This window comes from Capsicum annuum, chromosome 12 (assembly GCF_002878395.1).
Source record: "Capsicum annuum cultivar UCD-10X-F1 chromosome 12, UCD10Xv1.1, whole genome shotgun sequence".
Classification (NCBI taxonomy): domain Eukaryota; kingdom Viridiplantae; phylum Streptophyta; class Magnoliopsida; order Solanales; family Solanaceae; genus Capsicum; species Capsicum annuum.
The window spans coordinates 198,640,617-198,663,588 of NC_061122.1; the positions used below are offsets into that span (position 1 = coordinate 198,640,617).

General features: G+C 34.6%; 1 protein-coding gene and 1 non-coding gene across 3 annotated transcripts; both read right to left on the minus strand.

The window, feature by feature from the left end:
• Window positions 1-455: 455 nt before the first annotated feature.
• Window positions 456-5,529, minus strand: LOC107870842 (L10-interacting MYB domain-containing protein). 2 transcript variants are annotated; one of them, XM_047401089.1, is made up of 4 exons: window positions 5,307-5,529; window positions 2,402-2,728; window positions 1,489-2,319; window positions 456-963 (listed from the first exon to the last, which is right to left on the minus strand). In XM_047401089.1, the coding sequence occupies exons 2-3, from the start codon at window positions 2,726-2,728 to the stop codon at window positions 1,750-1,752; spliced, it is 897 nt and encodes a 298-aa protein (XP_047257045.1). In that variant the 5' UTR covers window positions 5,307-5,529; the 3' UTR covers window positions 456-963; window positions 1,489-1,749. The 2 variants fall into 2 exon arrangements, with proteins under 2 accessions (XP_047257045.1, XP_047257046.1); XM_047401090.1 differs by having other exon boundaries at window positions 1,545-2,319; window positions 5,307-5,481.
• Window positions 5,530-16,344: 10,815 nt separating this feature from the next.
• On the minus strand, window positions 16,345-16,451 carry LOC124889926. The gene has a single exon (XR_007048838.1). It is a non-coding gene; the product is annotated as a small nucleolar RNA R71 (small nucleolar RNA).
• Between the last annotated feature and the right edge of the window lie 6,521 nt (window positions 16,452-22,972).

Consider the following 22,972-nt stretch of genomic DNA (forward strand, 5'->3'; position numbering starts at 1 on the left):
GGGGGCTAGTAGGGGGGGAAGGAAGTGAGGGTGGGGTAACAAAAACTTTTGAATTTTTTTTAAAAAATAAATATTTTTAAAAAAATTGGGGTGGTAGGTGATGGAGAGAGGGTGGGGGGGTGAGGGTGGGTAAGAAAAGTTTTTGAAATTTTTTTAAATAATAAATTTATAAAAAAATTGGGGTGAGGGTTTGGAAGGGAGTGGGGTCGGGTCGAAGTACAGGATGGGATAAGCAAAAAAATTTAAATTTTTAAAGAATATTAAAAAAAAGTTGGGGGGGGAGGGGGGAGAGTTGCCAGTTGTGCTAATGGGATTGGGATAGAAGGTGGAGTTAAATAATATAAGGGGAATGGTAAAATAAGATTATATAATATTAAGTAAGGGCATACTTGAAAAAAATAAAGTAAACCATGCGATATCACCAAATCGGTGATTACATAAAGTGAGAATTTTTATGGTTATCAAAATCATGAAATTAAACCATACCTTACCATACATCTTAAGAAACAATCAAAACAAGCATGGTTCTCTTAGACAGAGTGTTAGGCTCCGGACTCTATTATGTAACGACCTAGCTTTGTACTTCTTTCTCCTAAACAAGGTCACAATGACCTTTTGGGATATGCTATCTTTATGTAGTCGTGATGAAATCAAACCCCGCACTCCACATCAAAGCTTGCCAATGAAGATCTTTACAAGAGGGAACATGAAAACAAATGTGGAAATTCAACAACCATAGAAAAACATTTTCCAACAACAGCAACAACTACTACACCTCGGTCCTAAACAGCTAGGGATCAGCTAATCACATTTCCCATGTAAATTCTCCTCTTAGTATCGTAAGGATTCATCATGAATTGACTAGTTTCATACTGGCCACCAGCCTACCTAGCCTCCTACTTTATTCAGGCTTCATACCGGCATCATGAGCAAGCTCAAACGGGCAAAGTAAGCTGAGAAAACCTACAATTAGGTAAAAAATCTGATATCAAATTTCATTAATATAATGTCTTCATTAGATCACATGAAACCAACAGAAATGACATCTCAAGACAGGTTAATGGTACTGCTTTCATTGCTTTGGTCTAGTGCTAAGAGGACAGCCAGCGATGTATAGGTCTTCAAACTTTGCCGTATACAAAAAGCTTGGCATTTAAGTGGAGTAGAGTGAGAGGCAGACATATAGTACAGCTAGTAGACAATTGCTGAAAGATTTGAAGTATAAATATCACTAATGGTCAAGAGCTATGATCTGTCCTTACAGATAGGAAAATTCCAAATTGATTTATATCCACATGAAGTTTTTATTATGACAATGAATCTATCTATAAGAAATCCTTGTCAAAGTTCAACTTCCACATAAAAGAGTAATAGGAAACATGAACGCAACCACACTTTCGACAGCATAACAAGAAGAATTCACTAACTATTACCCACTTCTGTCCCTTTGTAATGAATGAAATGAAATGTATGCAGTTGATAACATACCATTCAAAAGTAAAAGAAGCTTCCATCCAAAACATTCTTTGCAAGAGAAAGTTAACCTGCTTAGGCACTACGAACATGTAAAGCCTTAGCATGTCTTGACCACAACTCCAAATTTATGCTGCTACCTTAACTGCAATCTATTTACCTGTCCCATGCTGGTAACTACAAGCAGGTATAGGAATCCACATATCAAATTTTCCAATAAAATTTTCGCTAGATAAAATGATTACTACAACTAAGTTTGTAAACCAGGGGGCAAGGCTAGATAAATGAAGCAACATTAGCACATTTCCCCTGCAACCATGCCAGCTGTATGCTACTGCTGTTAAGAGAGATGAACATCTCCCTTAGACTGGGATTGTCAAATAAATCCAAAGCTGCATAGTAAAGATTGTCTGGAACGCCTTCTATCTCATCCAAAGCTTTGATACATCTGCGGATTGTAAATCTTCCATCAACTTGAGGCATTACAACTGTCTGATACTTTGAAGCAGCAATCATCTCCCGCAGCGCTTCTGCCATAGCATCAATTGTCTGTTTATCCTCGCAGTTCTGGCCTGAAGCAGTAACTGTATCTGGTGGAAACTTTCTCTTTTTACCAGTCCTTGTTGTAGTTTGTTGTGGAGTAGCAGCATTGTGTAAAGGAGTTGATGGAGGAGCCAAGTTGCTACTTTCTTTATGTGAGATATCAATCCCAGCAGATTTGTCCAGTCCTTCATAGTGACTTGATTGTGCATACTTCCCATCAGCACCCGAGTCAGCAAATATTGTGCACAGCTGCTCATAGATAGGGCACTCCTTGGTTTTGCTTGATTCAGGCTTCGGCTGAGCCTGTTTTCCATGATCTGTTAGGAAAACTGGGGGGCATTCAAAACACAAGCATATATAGAAAGACAGAGAGACTCAGACATACTCCAATATCTTCCCATAGGTCAAAACCAATGTAGCAAGGATCATCCAAAGCATCAGTTTGATCAGAAGCAGATTTAAGGTTGTAGTAACGAGTGCGCAACACATCAAGGTGCTTTCTTAGTTGGTTATTATTGAAATGAAGATTTGTCTGCCTATTAAATTCATCACGTATATAATTCCAAGTTTTCTTATCAAAGACATTATTCGGCCGGTTCCCCAGCTTAATCTGCTCAACAACAAGGTCAGCAAAAACCTTGTCCTGGGAGGGTGTCCATCTTGTTCTCAAGCGTTCTTGTTTGTGTTGCATTTCACTAACTTCAGAATCCATCTGTAATGTCAAGGACATCATTATAAGTGGGAACATATTAATAACCAACATATAAACTGAGTCTTGATTCTTATCAAAGCAAATAGGGAGATATTTACTACTAATATTGTACACTACTATATATACTACTAAATTGTTGATCCTACTTGTATTGACAACTAACAAACGCTATGTACATTATCGGCTAGCATTAATAGATTCTAATGGATAAGAACTGTGATAAAACAGCAGAAACTTCACTTTCTTTTCTCGAATAAGTATAAATTTTTGAAAAATTTAAATAAGATTGGAAATAAAGAAGGTTGAATAAACTTAGTTCCTACTTCCAACAAAGAATTTCTTAACAGGTAAAAGATAAGACAACTATTTGGATAAACACTTCTGGTAGATAAGACAACTATTTGGATAAACACTTCTACGTATTTTCTCCAAGAACCTCCTGCTACGACTAACTCTTGATAGAATACACATTAATACATAAGACAATTAAAAAAAATAGCAGACAAGTGAACATAGACGAAATTGTCAGTCTAATCAGTTTATTATATTCAGGAACCTCTAGAAGTTGGAAAATCCCAATTTATTTTCATCAAAGAGTCATGACCACCAAACCTCAACTCTTCATGTAAGAAAATACAGACGTAAAAATAAACAAATCAAAGCGTGGAAGAATCATTGGAGTTCAGGCTTATGACTTTCAGCAGTGTCACAGTATGAATAAAAGAAAGATCTAAATGATCCAGACTATTCATGCACTCAAATGTTCAACACTTATTGGAGTTCAGGCACACATTCGAACTATTTCACTAGACATATCTACTACATCTCACTAATGCAGATATCGAGTATGTAACACTACCCAAGGTCCAAAACCATATTGGGAAGAAAAAGAAGTTCAATCTTTTGTGTGAAAATGACAAAAAATTGATCATGGCATATGCAACGACTAGTTAAAGCCAAATGTCTGGCTCTTTCAACATTTTCAGGTTTTTTTACCTTCATTATTTCTAGTGGGTTTTTTCACAAATTAATCAGGTTTTTCAGGTTCTTTTTTCCTTGTCAAAAAAAAATAATTTCAAAGGATACTTTTCAGTTGCTACAAGTTTATACTTCATTTATCAACTCAAAATCGAACAATAACTTTCTCAAGTTTAGCCATTTGAATGATCCTTGTTGACCCTTCCAAATAACTCTAGGTGGACACAAAGGTATTAAGTAGAATGGTAAAGGAGCTACCACTTTACTAGGTTATCAATACCAATACTTATTATAGACACCTTTTGGTTAGTTACTTTTAAAAAGATTTCCGAAAAGTAGCAGACTTCTTCAGCACCATTGAGCAATTTGTTGGTTTAGAGACAAATCAAGATACATTATGGTGGAGAGGCAACAAAAAGGGACAGTTCAAGGTTAGTTGTGCTTATAGCTGGATGAATCAAACTTCCCAGTGTGTACGGAACTGGCCATGGAAAGGCAATTGGAAAAATTAAATCCCACTCAAAGTAGCATGTTTTGTCTAGTTGGTAGCCAAAGAAGCAGTTCTCACTCAAGATAATTTGATGAAGAGAGGGATACCACTATGTCCAAGATGTTTTTTTTGTTAAGAAATTGCAGAGACAGTTAACATCTTTTTCTTCATTGCAAAATTACTGGACAGCTACGGAGGATGTTCTTAAATCTTAGAGGTATAAAATGGACTATTCCTGGAAAGATTACAGAAACAATACAGAGCTTGGAGGACGCGAATTAGGTTAAAGGGGCTTTGCACATAGGTTGGAGTTTCTAATTAGGAGGGTTTGGGTGAGGTGTGTGCTTCCGGTTAGATAATGTATAGTACTACTCTATGGGTCTTATTTATGTTATTTCATCTTATTATATATTTTATTACGACTTGGTTTACTGTCTTTTTGTGCTGAGCCGGGGGTCTATTGAAAACAACCTCTTTATTTCTTCGGAGGTAGTGGTATGAATTTCGTATATTTTACCCTTCCCAAACTCCACTACGTGGGAATACACAGGGTATGTTGTTTTTGGTGTAATCAAATATACTCAAATGACACATGACACTATCTCTTTAATTGATGTTCTAGATTGAATTTAGGCAGGATATTGAAGTAAGCGATGTAAATATGGTTTTCCAGTACAACCCATGTACTGTCATCTGAGAAATATACAAAGTTACTAGTTTCAAAAAAAAAAAAAATTTAATTGTATAGATAGTTTTTACATAGTGCAAAGAACTTAAGCTCAAAATTAATACGCAGCCAGTGAGATCATTATGACAGATAGTTCCGAATCGTATATCCTTAACAAAGTACATAATCACAATTAGGATGGTGAAGAATCTCATCACAAATTTATTATTCTCCAAAGCCCCAAAAAAAAACTCAAAAGGAAGAAAAAACACTAGAGAGATTCTTGAAGAAAAACTATAAGGAGGAATTTTCTAAAACGATACCACACACCACGATTATAAAAAAAAAATAAAAAAAATTAAAAACTTAACATTAAATACAGTCACTAAATTTAAAATCAGGGAATAAAATTTGAGGATAAATAGTGGAAATAATAGTGTAACCTGAAGGAATTTGGTCTGAATATTAAGAAAGGAGAATAAAAATCGCCGATCCAACTACGCGGAGAAGCGGGTTTGCTGCCAAACAGGGTATACAATTTTTGGGACGAATAAGTTTATGTCCGCGATTGATTAATTGGGATACTAAGATTTTAGGAGTATTTTTGAAAAACGGAAAGGGTGAAAATCATTTTCACCCGAATCCTCCAACTTTAATTAAAAAATAAAATTTCCTTCTCAATATTAAATAATAATCATATTTTTCTTTATCTCATGCAATATCCATTTTGTCCTTATAATTATAATTTTATATTTATGTAATATCTTTTTATATTATATGTAATGAATATTTTTTTAACATAGCTATTTGTAGCATTTTATTTAAGTTTATTAACTTTATACGCAAATTAATACTTTTAAAAAATTTATCACAAAATTTAATGTTATTTTTTGAGATCGTTATTTTAGTATTATATGTATTAAAGAGTTGTTTGGTGTGAGGTATAATTATAACAACTCAAAGATAAAGTTCATGATTATTTACCCTACGTTTAATTAGATGTATTAAGTAATTTCAAAATTATTTATCGCACCATTTATACCACAGTGATGAGATAAGTTATCACGCATACATGTTAGTACAACTAATTTTGTAATAACTAATCCCGGAATAACTTGTTTCCAAACAACTCACCCGTAAGTGTGTATATATATACATATGTATGTACATGCATGTGCGTATAGTTTTGTGTTTTATCACTCTCTTACTAAATTCTTTTCGTATTACTTAACTTTTTGTTGGTATAACACAATCCTTGAGGAAATTGTACTTAGAGGTATATTTTACTAAATTAACCTTATTAATGATAATCTAAAACTTTAAATTTGTCTGTACTGTTACTTTATATAGCTATTTAACACTAAAGAGTAGAAAAAAACATAATACAATGCTCTTGATTTCACAAATTAAGCAGATAAATTAAAATATTTATTTTTAGTATGAGGATTAAGTGATAAGAAACGATATTGTCTATTGTCTATATCAGTAAATAAGCTATGATTGTCATTAATAGAGTATTACGTATTTTATAATTTATATAAATAAATATAATTTTTAAAATTTGACCTTATTTTTATTCGAGAAAAAACATCTAGTATCCCTGAACTATGATCAAATTTGCTAAGGCAAACGTCAACTTCACGGGGTCCTATTACCCCTTAAACTAAATTTTAGCGTATTTTTTGTCAATCTTCTTAGCTAACGTGATACCTTTTGTCAATCATTTTAGATGGCGTGACACCTTTGATGTGGGCTTCATTTTATGTAAAAAAAAAAAAAAAGTGGTACATTAGCACAAAAAAATAACAAAAATACGCTAAATTTGAGTTCAGGGGATAATAGGACCCCTGTAAAGTTGCAGTGTGTCATAATAACTTTGGTCATAGTTCAGGGCGGTACTAGAGACTTATCTCTTTCATTTATTATTTGTATTTTTTGCATTGAAATATGTTTATAAAATTAGTATTACTTATTATATTCACTTGTAAAATAAATATTATAGTTTTGATTATTATTAATAAAACTAATTTTCTTGTTATGCTAATTTACTTCATAAAGATCATCATTAGCTTTTACATTTCTTACTTTTTTTCCCCAGAAGATAATGTTTATGTTTTTATGAAAATTTTGTTATATGAATAATGTTTATGTTTTTATGAAAAATTTGTTATATGAATATTTTTTAAAATGAAAATATGATGATTTTAAAGAAGTTAAAAAAAAGAATAAAAAAATTGACGATAAAGGGTAAAATAGGAATTTTAAAAAGTCAATTAGGATAAAGGGAGAGTATGATTATTGTTCAAAGTTGAGGGGGAAGTTTGATTTTTAAGACAAAGTTGGGGAGGGAAAATGATTTTGACCCAAACGAAAAAGGGCCCAAAATGCCTTTCAACTATGTTAAATGGTGTTAAAATGTCCTTCATCTACCTATTGGGCTTAGAATGTCCTTTTCGTCTACCTATTAGACTTAAAATGTCCTTCTCACCAATCTATTGGGTCTAAAATGCCCTTCTCATCTACCTATTAGGGCTATTTTGCCCTTTTACTTAGGCAAATTATATGGAAAGACCATCTATAAAACTTAATTACATAAATAATATTACTTTTTCGATATTAAAAAAATAAAAGTTTTTTTTCTTCATATATAGCCATTTTAAGAAATCAAAAAAGATAATTATAATTCTTAATTTAATGCAATAACTAATTTTTTATGGATAAATATTTATGGAATAAAAATTATTTTGTTGGAAGTACAAATATATCACATATTTTTGTTGTATACCCCAGCCTCAGGGTATAGAATTCCCAAGGTAAAAAGGAAGAGTGCTTATTATTCAAAGTTGAGGAGAGAGTTTGATTTTTAAAGTATAATTGAGAGGAAAAATGCTTTTTAACCAATTTAAAAATGTCAAACTATATTGAACATAAGTGAATGTTTTTATATTAAATGCATTTTATTGGAGGAAAAATATGTAGTTATAAGTTAGTTTTAATGGTAAAATATAATTTTTGTAGTGGTTATTCAGTTACTAGCACCCGGGGCCCAACAATAGTAATTCACAATAGGTAATGTTGATCTTTAGACAAAGACTTTGTTTTTTCCTCAACATCCCAATGTATATGAGCTAGATCACCAACACAGTATTTAGGTGAATGTTGTTAGATCAAGAGAACAAAACCATAGTACATGATATTAAATCAACAGAAGCAAGTAGTGAACAGGTACAAGAATGTATAAAAATTCAATCTTGAAGCAAAATTACAAATCTTTATAAGAAAAACTCAATTAATGATCGCCAATAAGCAATTAAAGAAAAAATATATATTTTATTAAGAGCCATAAACACATAAAAATCAAATGTTGAAGTAAAATCACAAATGGTCTCCAATTTCAGAACCTATAGTTAACATAGTTCTGAACAAAATGGGATGAGAAAGCCTGGAGATGTATTGGTTATTGGTTAGGAAGCTATCCAATTATTCTTTTATATTTTTTAAAAAAAACTAGAGGCATGCTGAAACAACTTGTATTCTATTCTTCAAGAAATAAGCCATAAACAACAGTAGAGTCTAAACATACTGAGAATGGTTGAAGGATATCATCAGTCCATTACAAACAAGTTGCTTCCATGGAAAAGGGTTCTGAGATCAAATGAACAGTTGAAAATGATCATTTAGATTCAAGTTGACTGTTGGATCTTTATTTATAATGAAAATTTCCAGCTTGTTATGAGGTTTGAGGAGAGTAGAGTGTATACAAATATTACCGCTACCTCAGCTTAAGTGTAGACTGAATAACCATTTGAAAAATAGAATTTCAAAATAGGACTAAAGTTTTGATTTTCTCAAGTTGAACCAAGTACCAATAACATTCAGGCATACTTGCTCTATTATGTGAGCCTGAAAGTAGAGTTACAACTCATGGCATGTGAAATAGAAGGATTGCATCTTGATAGCTTGCAATAAAGGAGAAGAAGAAGATAAACGGAAGCTGAATTTTCATTATTCTCACTTGAAGCTTTACAGTTATGAGTCTATTTATAGACTTGAGTTAAGATGAGCTAAGAATGAGCTAAGAAGTGAATCATGTATCCAGGTCATTGACAGCTCATTGTAACTAATTAATCATTATCTAACAACCTCTAGCAATCTATACAGTTGACTCATCTATCGGCTAACTAAATGACTAACTACCCTATCAGTTTTACACATCAATGGAATAGGTAGTCGTATATATGTTAGTGTATGTAGTAGTCAAAACACTCCCCCTCAATCTGCAGGGTGCAGAATGTTTAGCATACCAACCTTGCTGAGTAAATGAGTATGTTGAGTAAGGCTCAGGCTCATGGTAAGCAGGTCAGCAAGTTGATCACTAGATTGAACATATAGAGCCTTAATCAAGTTATCTTTAATCTCGTCCCTGATGAAGTGACAGTCAATCTTAATGTGTTTGGTTCTCTCATGAAACATAGGGTTGTTGGCCAACTAAATGGCTGAATTACTGTCACTGAAGACTGAAACAGGAAGGGTGACATAAACCCTGAGTTCCTGAAATAAACCAACCAGCCAAGTGAGCTCTGCAACCGCTAAAGCCATGCTTCTGTACTCAGCTTCAGCAGAACTCCTGGAAATAATGTGCTATTTTTTTTTATTTCCATGATATTAGTGATTCACCAAAGTGAATAGCATAACCAGTAATTGATCTTCAGGTGTTGGGACAAGCAACCCAATCTGAGTCACACCAGTAAGTTAGAGTAGTAGTAAGCTCAGCCTTGAACCAGACACCTTGACCAACAGAACCTTTAAGGTATCTGACCACCCTAGTAGCTGCATTCCAGTGAGATTTCTTGGGGTGTTGCATGAATTGGCTGAGAGTTTGAACGACAAAGTTAATGTCTGTCCTTGTAATAGTATTTGATTACAAGGTTAACCTCTCCACTTCACCATTTGTAAGATATTTGATTTTTTATATCCATTTAGAACCAACTGTATTCTTCTCTTTAGGTAGATCAACAATGATCTATGTGTTATTAGCTTCCAAGGCCTAAATCTCTAACTTCATAGCTTCCACCCACCTTGCAGCTTTTATAGCTTATTTATAGTGCTGAGGCTCGATCAAAATAGAGAATTTGGTTAAATAGCACTAATAAGTAGGACTCAAATTTTTGTAAGATAGGCTGTTGGCTAATGGATATTTACATATCTGGTTTCTGGAAGTGTCAACATAATCATGCATCCACACTGGTGGTCTGCTTGTTTTTATTGGTCTACTAGAAAAGGTTTGAGTTAGGGAAAAGTCATCTTGACATGTTTCTTCATGAGTGGTGCCAGGTAAAGCTGCACTAAGTACTGCAGCATCAGAAATGCTTTCCTCCTCAATTGGAGCTTCTTCAGTAATACTATCAGTAACTGTCTCAGGAAATATTTCATCATCTGTGGGGATCAAGAAGTCAGTGATATATTCTTCAGATGAGGAAGATTGTATATTTTATACTGGTGATGAAGCAAAGGTAAATGCATCTTCATGAAACACAACATCTCTACTGACTAATAGTCTCTTTGAGGTGAAATCCAGCAACAAATATCCCTTCTAAGACTTTAAATATCCCACTAATACTATAGGTTTGGCTCTTTCTGTGAATTTATCACATCTTGGTAGGCTAGTGACATAGCATAAGCAACCAAATACCCTGAGATGAGACAGCTTGGGATCCTTGGAAAACATCAACTAAAATGGGCTCTTACCACTCAGAACAGAAGATGGTAACCTGTTTATTAGATATACTGCAGCCTTTACACATAGTCCCCCAATACTTACTGGGCAAGTGAAACTGAAACTTAAGTGCTTTGGCTATGTTTAATATGTGTCTGTGTTTCCTCTCCACAACTCCATTCTGTTGAGGAGTGTAAGGACAGCTGGTCTGATGCAAAATACCCAGGGACAAGAACAATGTCTTATATTGAGAGTTAATAAATTCAGTTCCATTATCAGATCTAATGGTTTTCACTACTATTCCAAATTGAGTTCTAATCATGGAAATGAATGTTTTTATGGCCATTATGGCCTCAGACTTCAACTGTAATAGGTGCACCCAAGTGTACCCACTATGGTCATCTACCATAGTCAAGAAATAACATTTGTTGTCAAAAGTAGAAGTTTTATATGGACCCCATAAATCCATGTGGATAAGTTCAAAACAAGTAGAGCATCTAGTAGTACTTGTAGGAAATGACAATCTTGTCTGTTTAGCTAGTGGACACACAGTACATTTATTCATCATATTTATATCACTAGGATTCTTTAGAATGTCCAAACACTTGAGAACCTAAGCAGCAGGGTGTCCAAGTCTTTGGTGCCATAAGCTGCAACTGGAAGTTGAGACTTCTGCAGTGAATCTGCAGGTTTTTTATCTGGACTGATTAGTATCTCCTGTCCAACCACCTTTAAGAATATACAATCCACCCTCTTGTTTACCAACCCCCTTCACCTTGCCATTGAAGAGGTCCTAAAAGATATAAAAATCAGGATAAAAGGATACAAAGCATGAAAGCTCCTTGGTTATCTTAGCAACAGACAACAAATTGAGCTTGAAGTTTGGAACAAGTAGAACATCTTTGATTACATCATCTGCAAAAATGTAAGCTTCTTTAGTGTGTAAGATTGTCACTTCATCACCTGTTGGGAGGTGCAACTTGTCCAAATATTTAGAGTCTAATCTGGTGCTTTTTTTGAATAAGTGTCTATGTGCAAACATATGATATGTAACACCTGAGTCTACAATCCAGCTGTCAGGACATGCTTTGGACAAGAAACAAGTAGTAATACCTATCATATTTACTTGCTTCATATCTTTTGTATCTTTGCTTAACGTGGTCATAATCTGAGTGTATTCCTCCCCAGTAAATGTGTGAGGCTTGGCCAGTAGTGCCCGAGTCACTTCAGGACTAGAACTAGCAGCATCAACCTGACCAGCTACTATGGTTGGAGCCTGAGAAGCCTTGTTACCAATGTTGACAAAGTTGTTACCACCATTGTGTGTGGAGAAGCTGTTACTTCTAGTATTCTGTGATTTGAAGTTAGAGTTGTAGCCTTGTTTTTTCTTATTTTTCAGTCATTTGGATACCCTACCAACTTATAACAAGTTTCCTTGCTATGACCCAAGAGATGGCAGTAATCACACTTTCTGCCTTTTTAGTTAGTGTTGCTTTGTCCAAAACCATAATTTCGATTCACTTGTATAGCAAGTGGTTTTGATCTGTCATTTACAATCATTATTCAAGCTGAATGTTGGATTTCATCCTGTATAAGCATAGCATAAGCTTGGTTAAGAGTAGGAGTCACTCCCTTGAGCAATATCTATTTTCTAGCTTGATTATAGGACTCATTTAGGCCACTTAAAAATTGTAAAAGTCTAAGTTGATGCATATGATCTGAGTACTCTCTAGACTAAGGGCAATCAAAACTAGGATTTGGCAATAGTACATCATACTCACTCCATAAACTCTTCAATTTAGTAAAATAAGCTGAGATTGTGTCTATACCTTGAGAGTGCATATTAATTTCACGATGAAATTGATATTTATGCATATTATTCACCTTGTCATATCCTCCTTCAAGTCTTCCCAAACTGCATAAACATTCGTGGTATAAATAATTCCAGATAACAGACCTTCACTCACAGTGTTCATGATCCAGGAAGGCACAATTGCATTACACGTTTTCCACTGCTTATGAAGTTCTTCTATATATGATTCCTTGCTGCAAGTTCCAGTGATAAATCCAAACGTTCTCTTCCCTAAGAGAGCAATACGTATCGATCGACTCCATAAATTGTAATTTTCTAAACCAGTTAACTTGATTGGAATAAGTACAACACTAGAAATATCAGATGCACCAATGAAAAGTGGATCACTTTGATCAATTTTAGGCGCCATGATTGATAGGATGTAACTGCAATGTAGATTGAAATTGCGAAGAAGAAGAAGCTGGAAAACAGAGATCGAAGATGTACCGAAACAACGATCTCAAATTGCACAGAGAATTTAGTAAAATACGATTGAAAACACACTTAGTATTGAGCTCGTGGCTCTGATACCATATGAAATATAAGGATTGCATCTTGATAGCTTGCAATCAAGGAGAAGAAGAAGATAAACGGAAGCTGAATTTTTATTATTCTCACTTGAAGCTTTACAGTTATGAGTCTATTTATAGACTTGAGTTAAGATGAGCTAAGAATGAGCTAAGAAGTGAATCATGTATCCAACTCATTGACAGCTCATTTTAACTAACTAATCATTATCTAACAACCTCTAACAATCTATACAGTTGAGTATCTATCGGCTAACTAACTAACTGACTAACTACCCTATCAGTTTTACACATCAATGGAATAGGTAGTGGTATATGTGTCATTGTATGTAATAGTCAAAACACATCACATGTAGCTTAAGGTAGTACTAAACATCATAATTCAAACTCAAGTACTTGTCCTAGACAGGTGCAAAAATGCTTATGAAACTTATAAAAGATATGAAATGTCTATGAAAAAGTGCAGGTACTTATTCATCTTAACCATAATCGGAACCTCCAAACTTCTTAGGCTTTGAGGGGGAAACACATTAACAACACTTATATATGCTCAAATGGTCTTAATCATTCAAAATGAAGATCCTGAAAAACATGCCCATTTCTACGTAGTTTATAGCTCAACCAAACAAATAGTGATCAACATTAGGTAATGAATAAAGAGAAAACAACGACAGAAATAACTATGATTAAAGAGAAAATATATCATTTATTAAGAGCCACGAACACATAAAAATCCAATATTGAAGCAAAATCACAAATGCTTACTGATGTTGGATGTATTTATGCATTCTAGCCCTACTATTCTAGCCTTTTTAGCCTTGTTTTGAGGATGATTCATATGATATATGTGTTAATAATGATATAAATGAGAATTTATGTGTCTAAGTATGTTTTTACAATGTTCAATGGTGGTTTCACTTGATTTTTGATTCAAATTAATCATTTAGAAGTCAACCAAGAAAACTAGTGTAACTAGCTTGAGCTAAGTGTTTTTCTAGTCAATTGTGTTGGGTTATAATATGTTTTAATGAGTTACTAAGGTTGTAATTTTGTATTTATATGTAAAACAACTTATTTATAATTTTCAAGGGTCAATTGGATTAAGAAAAGAGTCAAAACAATAAGTTTAAACTCAAAGTAAATTTAGCCTATGCTTAGCTCGTGTTTCTTGTTCATCATTGAGGATGTTCTGTTATTTTGAGCTCTAAATTTTTGTGTTTGGTGTTATAAGATGCCTTGTAAATTGATTATGATGTATATGAAGTATATACAAGTTTCAAATCAAGTGAAAACAACATAAAAAGGCTCGGAAATGACCACAGACACACAAGATGCAAGCTGGACGCAATTTTGTACCCCTGGAAAGTATTGAGCACGTGTCAACTGTAGAAGAGGTCAATACACTCGTGAAAAAAATCATTGGATTCAGAATAGGCCCAAGTTTTTGACCCATGGGAGAGTGTACCTTATAATGGGGTTTAAGAAGGCTCCGTGACGCGTTGAAATCGCGATGAGCTATTGGAATTTGACAGATTTTTTGACAATTGTGAACTGCCATGTCACTGTGACGTGGAGGCCACCAAAATTGGGATAATTCCACCAAGAATGATGTGGAAACCTAATCCAAGTGGAGTTATGACTTGTATACTATAAATATAACGTCCCAAACACGTTTTTGACAATCTTGGAACCCCTAGATCACTTGGAACACCCTCGAAGGCTACAAAAACTTCTTTTTAGTCTTTTATTTCTTTAATTTAGCTTTATTTTATGGTTTTAATCATTCATACAATTAATTGGATGTTTATTATGGCTATGAGTGGCTAAAAACTCCCTTTTCGGGGTTGAAGCCAAGAACATGAGTACGATTGTTTTGGAATTAAATTCATTTGATTTTCTTATTATTATTGGTTGTTTATTTATTTTTATTTTAATTATTTTAAGGATTCGTGACCCTTATAATATATATATAGTCGACCTATTGATCTCGGGAGATGGTATAGGACGATAGAACATGGGAATAAACAAAGTATGGTTCTTATTTCTTTATAAAATAAGGAATATGAATTAGTTTCTAGGATAGAGATGTACTTAGAAGCCTTACTTGATTCAACGTAGGATGATAGCTTTAAAATACTTAATTGGATAATTACATCCCCGCTCAACGATGTAGTTGTAATATCCATATTAGGTAAAATATTAGAGGTTGGGAAACCATGATCATAAAATTAACCCTACGAATCAATAACCAAGATAAGCAAGTTAATGAATGAAGTTCAATAACATAGTATGATTGTTCAAGGTGCTTCAACCCTGGGTTTTACTCCATTGATTGTTTAAAGACTTTAATTTACGCATTGTTACTTTTCTTTAGTTACAAATTTTAAAACTCTCTTCTTGGTTTCTCTGGCATCAAATTAATCTTAGAAGTGAAACTAGAATTGAATAGTTGTTATATCAACTCTGTGGGATCGATACTTGGCTTCTTGAAGTCCATTTTACTACTTGATAAGACCACATACACTTGCGTGTGCGCTTGGGCGCTATCAATTTTTTGGCGTCGTTGTCGGAGACTTGTTACTTTCTTTGGTAGCCTCATTAGTAGCCTAATTCCTTCTTTGATAAACCATAATTTGATCCTAAAAAAGCTCATAAGTGCTTTAATGAAAAATTAATTTATTAAGGAGTTTGAGAAATTAAAGAAGAGAAATGTGAAATTGATGATCCAAGGTAAGAGTTTTTGGCACCGTTGCTAGGGACATGTTATTTTGGCAATTGTTTATTTTAGTTTTACTTTTTAGATTTATTTGGTGTTTTTACGCTTGGTCTTATTTTTGTGTTTGCAGAAGAAAGGTTTCTAAGTTTATAAGCTGGCAAGGGATTAGGAATTGGTAGAACCAAGCTCGAAACCCGAGCAACTTTACCATCAAAGTAGGAGAGAAGCAATCTTTCTCCTCAAAATTCCTCAAATCCAAGAAGACCAAGGGAATACTGTTCCTATGGCTTAACAACAAGCAGCTGGTAGGAAGGTTAGGGAAGTGGTAGTCCCACTTCTAACGAACTTGACTTCTCCAATTCAAAGACTGGCAGCTGGGGGGAATTTCGAGTTGAAAAATAACATGGTCTAGCTTTTTATTAGCAGTGGACAGTTTGCAGGACTTTCACATGAGGATCCACAAGTCCACTTGCATACCTTCATTGAGCTTACTGATATATTTACTATGACGGGGGTGACTCCAGATTATGTGAGGCTAATACTGTTTCCCCATTCCCTTTTGTGAGAAGCGAAATAGTGGTTGAATACGGAGCCGGCGATTGTAATTACTTTATAGGACGACTTAGCCATAAAGTTCTTCATCAGTTTTTTTTCATCAAGCAAGACTACATGACTTAGCAGTGAGATAGTGAGCTTTAAACAGAAGCCAGATAAAAACCTCTATCATTCTTGGGGATGCTTCAAGGCTCTTCTTCGGGAATGTCCACATCATCAATAGTCGAATGAGGTACTTTCTCACACTTTTGTAGAAGCTCTTGATCATAATATAAAGATTTTTCTAGATTCAACCATAGGTGGTCAAGCGTTGGAGCTAACTTATGATGAGTTGTACACATTTCTGAACCACATAGCATAAGAAAATCCAGATTGACATTCAAATTCTAGAATTGCCATAAAAAAAATTACGGGTGTATTGGAGGTGGACCAATTCACAGCCCTATCAACACAGGTTTCTACACTACAGAATTGATCAACATTTCATTCAGCATCTTGAAGTTGGGAGTAGCACAACCTGCAGCTACAGTCAATGCTATTCAACAAGTTGCAGGTTGGTGTGAGGTATGCAGAAATAGTGGTCATGTAGCGGCCATGTGTGCGTTAAATTCAAAATTTATGATGTATATAGGTAATGCTCAAAGGCAAATTTATCGTAATACCTACAAAATTAAGTGGCAGACTCAGCCTTGGAATGCACAGCAACAACAAATCCCACAGCCAAAGGCCCAATCCAGTCAGTTAACTAGTAACACGAAGGATATGTTAAAGTAGATCTTAGCTAATCAAACACAGTTTGCTACAGACTTAAGGAATCAGCAAGCTTCCACAAAAAGTTTAGAGTTGTAAATGGGCTAATTATCACAAACACTAAATTCCAGACCACAAGGTGGGTTGCCAACATATTAAAAAAATACAAAATAGGCTATGACAATCACCTTGAGAAGTGATAAGGAGCTTGAAGGAGAACCTCCTAAGGCAACAAAGTAGGTAGATGCTGATGTGGTAACCCAACAGGTAAATGACAGAGTTGCTAAAATTTTAAGAAAGTTTGAGTACTTGAAGGAAAAAGTGGTTGTAGATGAAGTGAAGAAGAGGTTGCCACTACCTTTCCCTGAGAAGTAAATAAAAGCAAAAGAGGATGCAATGTTCAAAAAGTTCTTTGACACATTCAGAGAGCTTCATATTAATTTAACTCTTTTAGATGTTTTGCAGAGTATGCCCAAGTATGCAAAGAAGGTAAAATTGTAAGATATGGGAGCAATAACCCTCACTGAAGAGTGTAGTGCGGTAATGACACAGAAGATCCCCAAGAAATTGAAATATTAGGGAAAGTTTGCTATCCCTATTCAAATTGGGAGAAAAGAGGTCCATGCACTGAGTGACTTAGGGGCAAGCATTAACTTGATGCCCCTATCGCTATTTGAAAAATTAGGCTTGGGAAAGCCTAGATCAACCACCTTGGTTTTGCAGCTAGCAGACGGTTCCATGGCATATCCGAAAGGAATAATTGAGGATGTCCTCATTAAGGTTGGTAAATTTGTTATTCCTGCTGACTTTATTGTTCTTGATTTTGAGGCAGACAAATAGGTACCAATTATTTGGGGGCGTCCATTCTTAGAAACCAAAGGGACTTTGATTGATGTTAGAGAAGGCATGCTCAAGATGAGGGTAGATGATGATGAGGTGGTGTTTGATATATACAAAGCACCCACCATTACGTCCCAAGTTAAAAATTTATGTATGATTAATTTTATTGAAGGGGATAAGTGTGAGGTGGCTAGCCCACAAAAGACCTCTTCAAACTATCTGATTGAGCAGCCTAAGACTCTAGCTCCTAAGCCTAACATAATGGAAGTTGATGAGCCTAAAAAGGCTAAAGTTGAGAAACCTGCTGCTCTTGAGAATTCACACCCAAGAGGCGTGAAAAGGATAAGAAGATGGCCCCCAAGTGTAAGGAAAAATATGAAGAAATATAGTTGAATTGAGTTGGGTCGTGCTGCGAAACTAAATTAGGCGCTGCTTAGGAGGCAACCCAAGTTAATTAGGTATGTTTTTTTTCCTATTTTTTTAGTTTTTATTTCACGTAGTTCTTATTTTTGGTTGAGTCACAGTTAATGGAAAGTCTGAGTACCATAAACTTGAGCTTGAAGTATGGCAAAGATGAAGTGTGGGTTACCATATATCTCCTTTATGTAAAGATGCCACTAGCTTGGCCTAGAGGCCTTAGGGAGTATTTCTATCTTTTTACTTTTAAATTCACTTTGGGGACAAAGTAGATTTTTAAATATGGGGTGGGAGAAATTCTCAAATTTTCACTCAATTTAAAATTTTTAGGATAGGAATAAGTGAGATATTTTAGTGGTGCTATTTTTTATTGCATGATGCAAGTGGGTTTGTTTGTATAAGCATGTTGATTTGTGGAATTACTACTTTGAGACTCTTAGGCTCAAGTTTTTGGCTCTTAAAATTTTTGGCTTAAATTTGAATTCATGTTATTATTTGGTTGGGAGTCTATGATGATCCTATTGAGTTGAGCATGTGCCATGTGTGTGTGAAATTTTTGTACATTCCTTGTTGCATGTGATGTCTAAAACTTGCTCGATATGTGTGTGAAGCGAAATAAAGAGTGTGGGTTTAGGAGATGATTTAGGCATTTCTTCGATGGCCTTATTTTATACCTTCTAGTTATCCTACCCTTGTGCTTTATCCTAGTTAACCCCCATTGAGCCTTTAGCTTTTTCTTTGGCAACCTTATAAGTAGCCTAATCCTTCTTTGATAGACCATAATTTGATCCAAAAAATTCCTGAGTTCTTTTATAAAAAAATTAATTGAATAAGGAGTTTGAGAAATAAGAGGGAAAAAGTGAAATTGATGCCCCAAAGTAATAGTTATTGGTGTATAATTGATATGTGGTGGATGGTTGTGATATAATTTATGCTAAAAATATCGCCATGGTTGTGAGAAAAAGAAAAAAATTGATTCTTGTGGTAGTAAACTATGTGTCCACCAAGTATTTGTGAAAATGCTTAAAAGAGATGGGGCAAAAACAAAAGGTATGGGTGAATGAAAAAGTGTAATTTGGTTATTGGAGATTTGTTTTAAATTTTTAATGTAGTTTATTAAAGCACTTAGAGAGGTTAGTCACTATACCCAAATAGTTCCTACCCATCCCGTAGCCTACATTACAACTAGAAAAAGACATAATTGATCCTAAGTTCGTCATTCTAATATTAGTGGAGCATTACACTAAGGAAAAGTCTATAGTTCATTATGTGTAACTTTTGAATTCTTTGTGAGAGTGAGTGTAGCTTGATTTGTATACTCATTGTGATAATTTGCATTATTGTAAGTGATTATGAGTAACTCTCTTGTTGTGAGGGCCACATGTTTGATGAATGTGGGTGATTTGTATAATGTCCTTGATTAAATCATAAGCATTAGTTTTCCACTTAGGTGAGTCAATTCTTGAGGCTAGGATGTTTGGAGTAGTGTTCATAAGATTTTAATTGTGTATAACATGCTTAGTGTTGTAAACTTGCATTTCGTGTAGTCATCGTAGTGCTAGCTTGAGTGTCTTGCATTTAGTAGAAGTGTGTAGTTTCGTCATCTCATGGTGTTTATATTTAAGAGTTGTTCGAGGATGAACAAGGCTTTAAGTGTGGGGTGGTGATGTTGGGTGTATTTATGCATTCTAGCACTACTATTCTAGCCTTTTTAGCCTTGTTTTGAGGATGATTCGTATACTATATGTGTTGATAATGATATAAATGAAAATTTATGTATCCAAGTATGTTTTTACAATGTTTTATGGTGGTTTCACATGAGTTTTGATTCAAATTGATCATTTAGAAGTCAACCGAGAAAACTAGTGTAACTAGCTTGAGCTAGGTGTTTTTCTAGTATATTGTGTTGGGTTCTAATGTGTTTTAATGAGTTACTAAGGTTGTCATTATGTGTTTATATGTAAAACAACTTAGTTATAATGTTCAAAGGTCAATTGGATCAAGAAAAGAGTCAAAACAATAAGTTTAAGCTTAATGTGAATTTAGCCTATATTTAGCTCGTGTTTCTTTTTCATCGGTGAGGATGTTGTGTTGTTTTGAGCTCTAAATTTTTGTGTTTAGTGTTATAATATGCTTTGTGAATTGATTATGATTTTATATGAAGGATATACAGGCTTCAAATCAAGTGGAAACAGCTTAAAAAGGCTCAGAAATGACCACGGAAACGTAAGATACAAGCTAGATGCAATTTTGGACCCCTGGAAAGTACTGAGCGCGTGTCAACTGTAGGAGAGTCGAATGGATGCGTTAAGAGCATCATTGGATTCAGAAGAGGCCCAGGTTTTTGACCCATTGTTGCTTGTAGCTTATAATATGGTATAAGGAGGCTCCGTGATGCGTTGAAATCGCGACGAGCTACTGGAATTTGATAGATTTTTTGACAATTGTGAACTAGCATGTCACCACGACACGGAGGCCACCAAAATCGGGATAATTCTGCCAAGAATGACGTAGAAACCTAATCCAAGTGGGATTATGACGTATATACTATAAATACAACGTCCCAAACATGTTTTTGACAATCTTGGAACCCCTAGATCACTTGGAACACCCTTGGAGGCTACAAAAACTTCTTTTTAGGTTTTTATTTCTTTAATGTAGCTTTGTTTTATGATTTTAATCATTCATAAAATTAATTGGATGTTGATTATGGCTATGAGTGTCTAAAAACTCCCTTTCCAGGGTTGAAGCCGAGAACATGTGTACGATTATTTTGGAATTAAATTCATTTGATTTTCTTATCATAATGGGTTGTTTGTTTATTCTTATTTCAATTATTTTACGGATTCACAATCCTTAGAATACATATATTGTCGACCTTTTGATCTTGGGAGAGGAAATAGGAGGATAGAACATGGGAATAAATAAAGTATGGTTCTTATTTCTTTATAAAATATGGAATATGAATTAGTTTCTAGGACAGGAATGTACTTAGAAGCCTTACTTGATTCAACGTTGTATGATAGCTTTAAAATACTTAATTTGATAATTACATCCCCGCTCAACGATGTAGTTGTAATGTCCATATTAGGTAAAAGGTTAGAGGTTGGAAAACCATAATCATGCAATTAACCCTACGAATCAATAACCAAGATAAGCAAGTTAACAAATGAAGTTCAATAACATAGTATGATTGTTCAAGGTGCTTCAACCCTTGGTTTAACTCCATTGATTATTTAAAGACTTTAATTTATGCATCGTTACTTTTCTTTAGTTACAAATTTCAAAACTCTCTTCTTGGTTTCTCTGGCATCAAATTAATCTTAGAAGTGAAACTAGAATTGAATAGTTGTTAGATCAAGTCTCTTTGGGATCGATACTTGGCTTCTTGAAGGCCATTTTACTACTTGATAAGACCACGTACACTTGTGTGTGCACTTGGGCATTGTCAAGTTCTTGGCGCCATTGTTGGAGACTTGTTATTTTCTTTGGTAGCCTCATTAGTAGCCTAATCCCTTCTTTGATAGACCATAATTTGATCCAAAAAAAGCTCCTAAGTGCTTTAATGAAAAATTAATTTATTAAGGAGTTTGAGAAATTAAAGAAGAGAAAGGTGAAATTGATGCTCCAAGGTAAGAGTTTTTGGCGTCATTGCCGGGGACATATTATTTTGGCAATTGTTTATTTTGGTTTTATTTTTTAGATTTATTTGGTATTTTTACGCATGGTCTTGTTTTTGTGTTTGCAGGAGACAGGTTTCTAAGTTTATAAGTTGGAAAGGCATCAGGAGTTGGTAGAACCAAGTCTAGAATCCGAGCAACTTTACCATCAATACAGGAGAGAAGCAATCCTTCTCCCTAGAATTCCTCAAATCCAAGAAGACCAAGGGAATACTATTTCTATGACTGAATAACAAGCGGCTGGTAGGAAGGTTAGAGAAGTGGCAGTCCCACTTCCAACGAACTTGACTTCCCTAATTCAAAGACCGATAGATGGGGAGAATTTCGAGTTGAAACATAACATTGTCCAGCTTTTTATTAGCAGTAGACAGTTTGCAGGGCTTTCATATGAGGATTCACAAGTCCACTTGCAGACCTTCATTGAACTTACTATTATATTTACTTCGACCGGGATGACTCTAGATTATGTGAGGCTGACACTGTTTCCCCATTCACTTTTGGGGGAAGCAAAATGGTGGTTGAATAGTGAGACGGCGAATTCAATTACTTCATGAGATGACTTAGCCATAAAGTTCCTCATCAGATTTTTTCCATCAGGCAAGACTGCAAGACTTAGCTGTGAGATAGTGAGCTTCAAATATAAATCCGATGAAAACCTCTATCATGCTTGGGAACACTTTAAGGCTCTTCTTTGGGATTATACACATTACCAATAGTCGAATGAGGTACTTGCTTACACTTTTGTAAAAGCTCTTAATCACAATATGAAGATTTTACTAGATTCAGCCGCAGGTGGTCAAGCATTGGAGCTAACTTATAATGAGATGTACATATTGTTGAACTGCATAGCACAAGGAAATCCAGATTAGCATTCAGATTCTAGAAGAGTCACAAAAATAATTGCGGGTATATTGGATTTAGACTGATTCGCAACCCTATCAGTATAGGTTTCTGCACTACAAAATATGATCAACACATCATTCAGTAGCATTAAGTTGGGAGTAGCACAACCTACAGCTACAATCAATGCTATTCAACAAACTACAGGTTGGTATA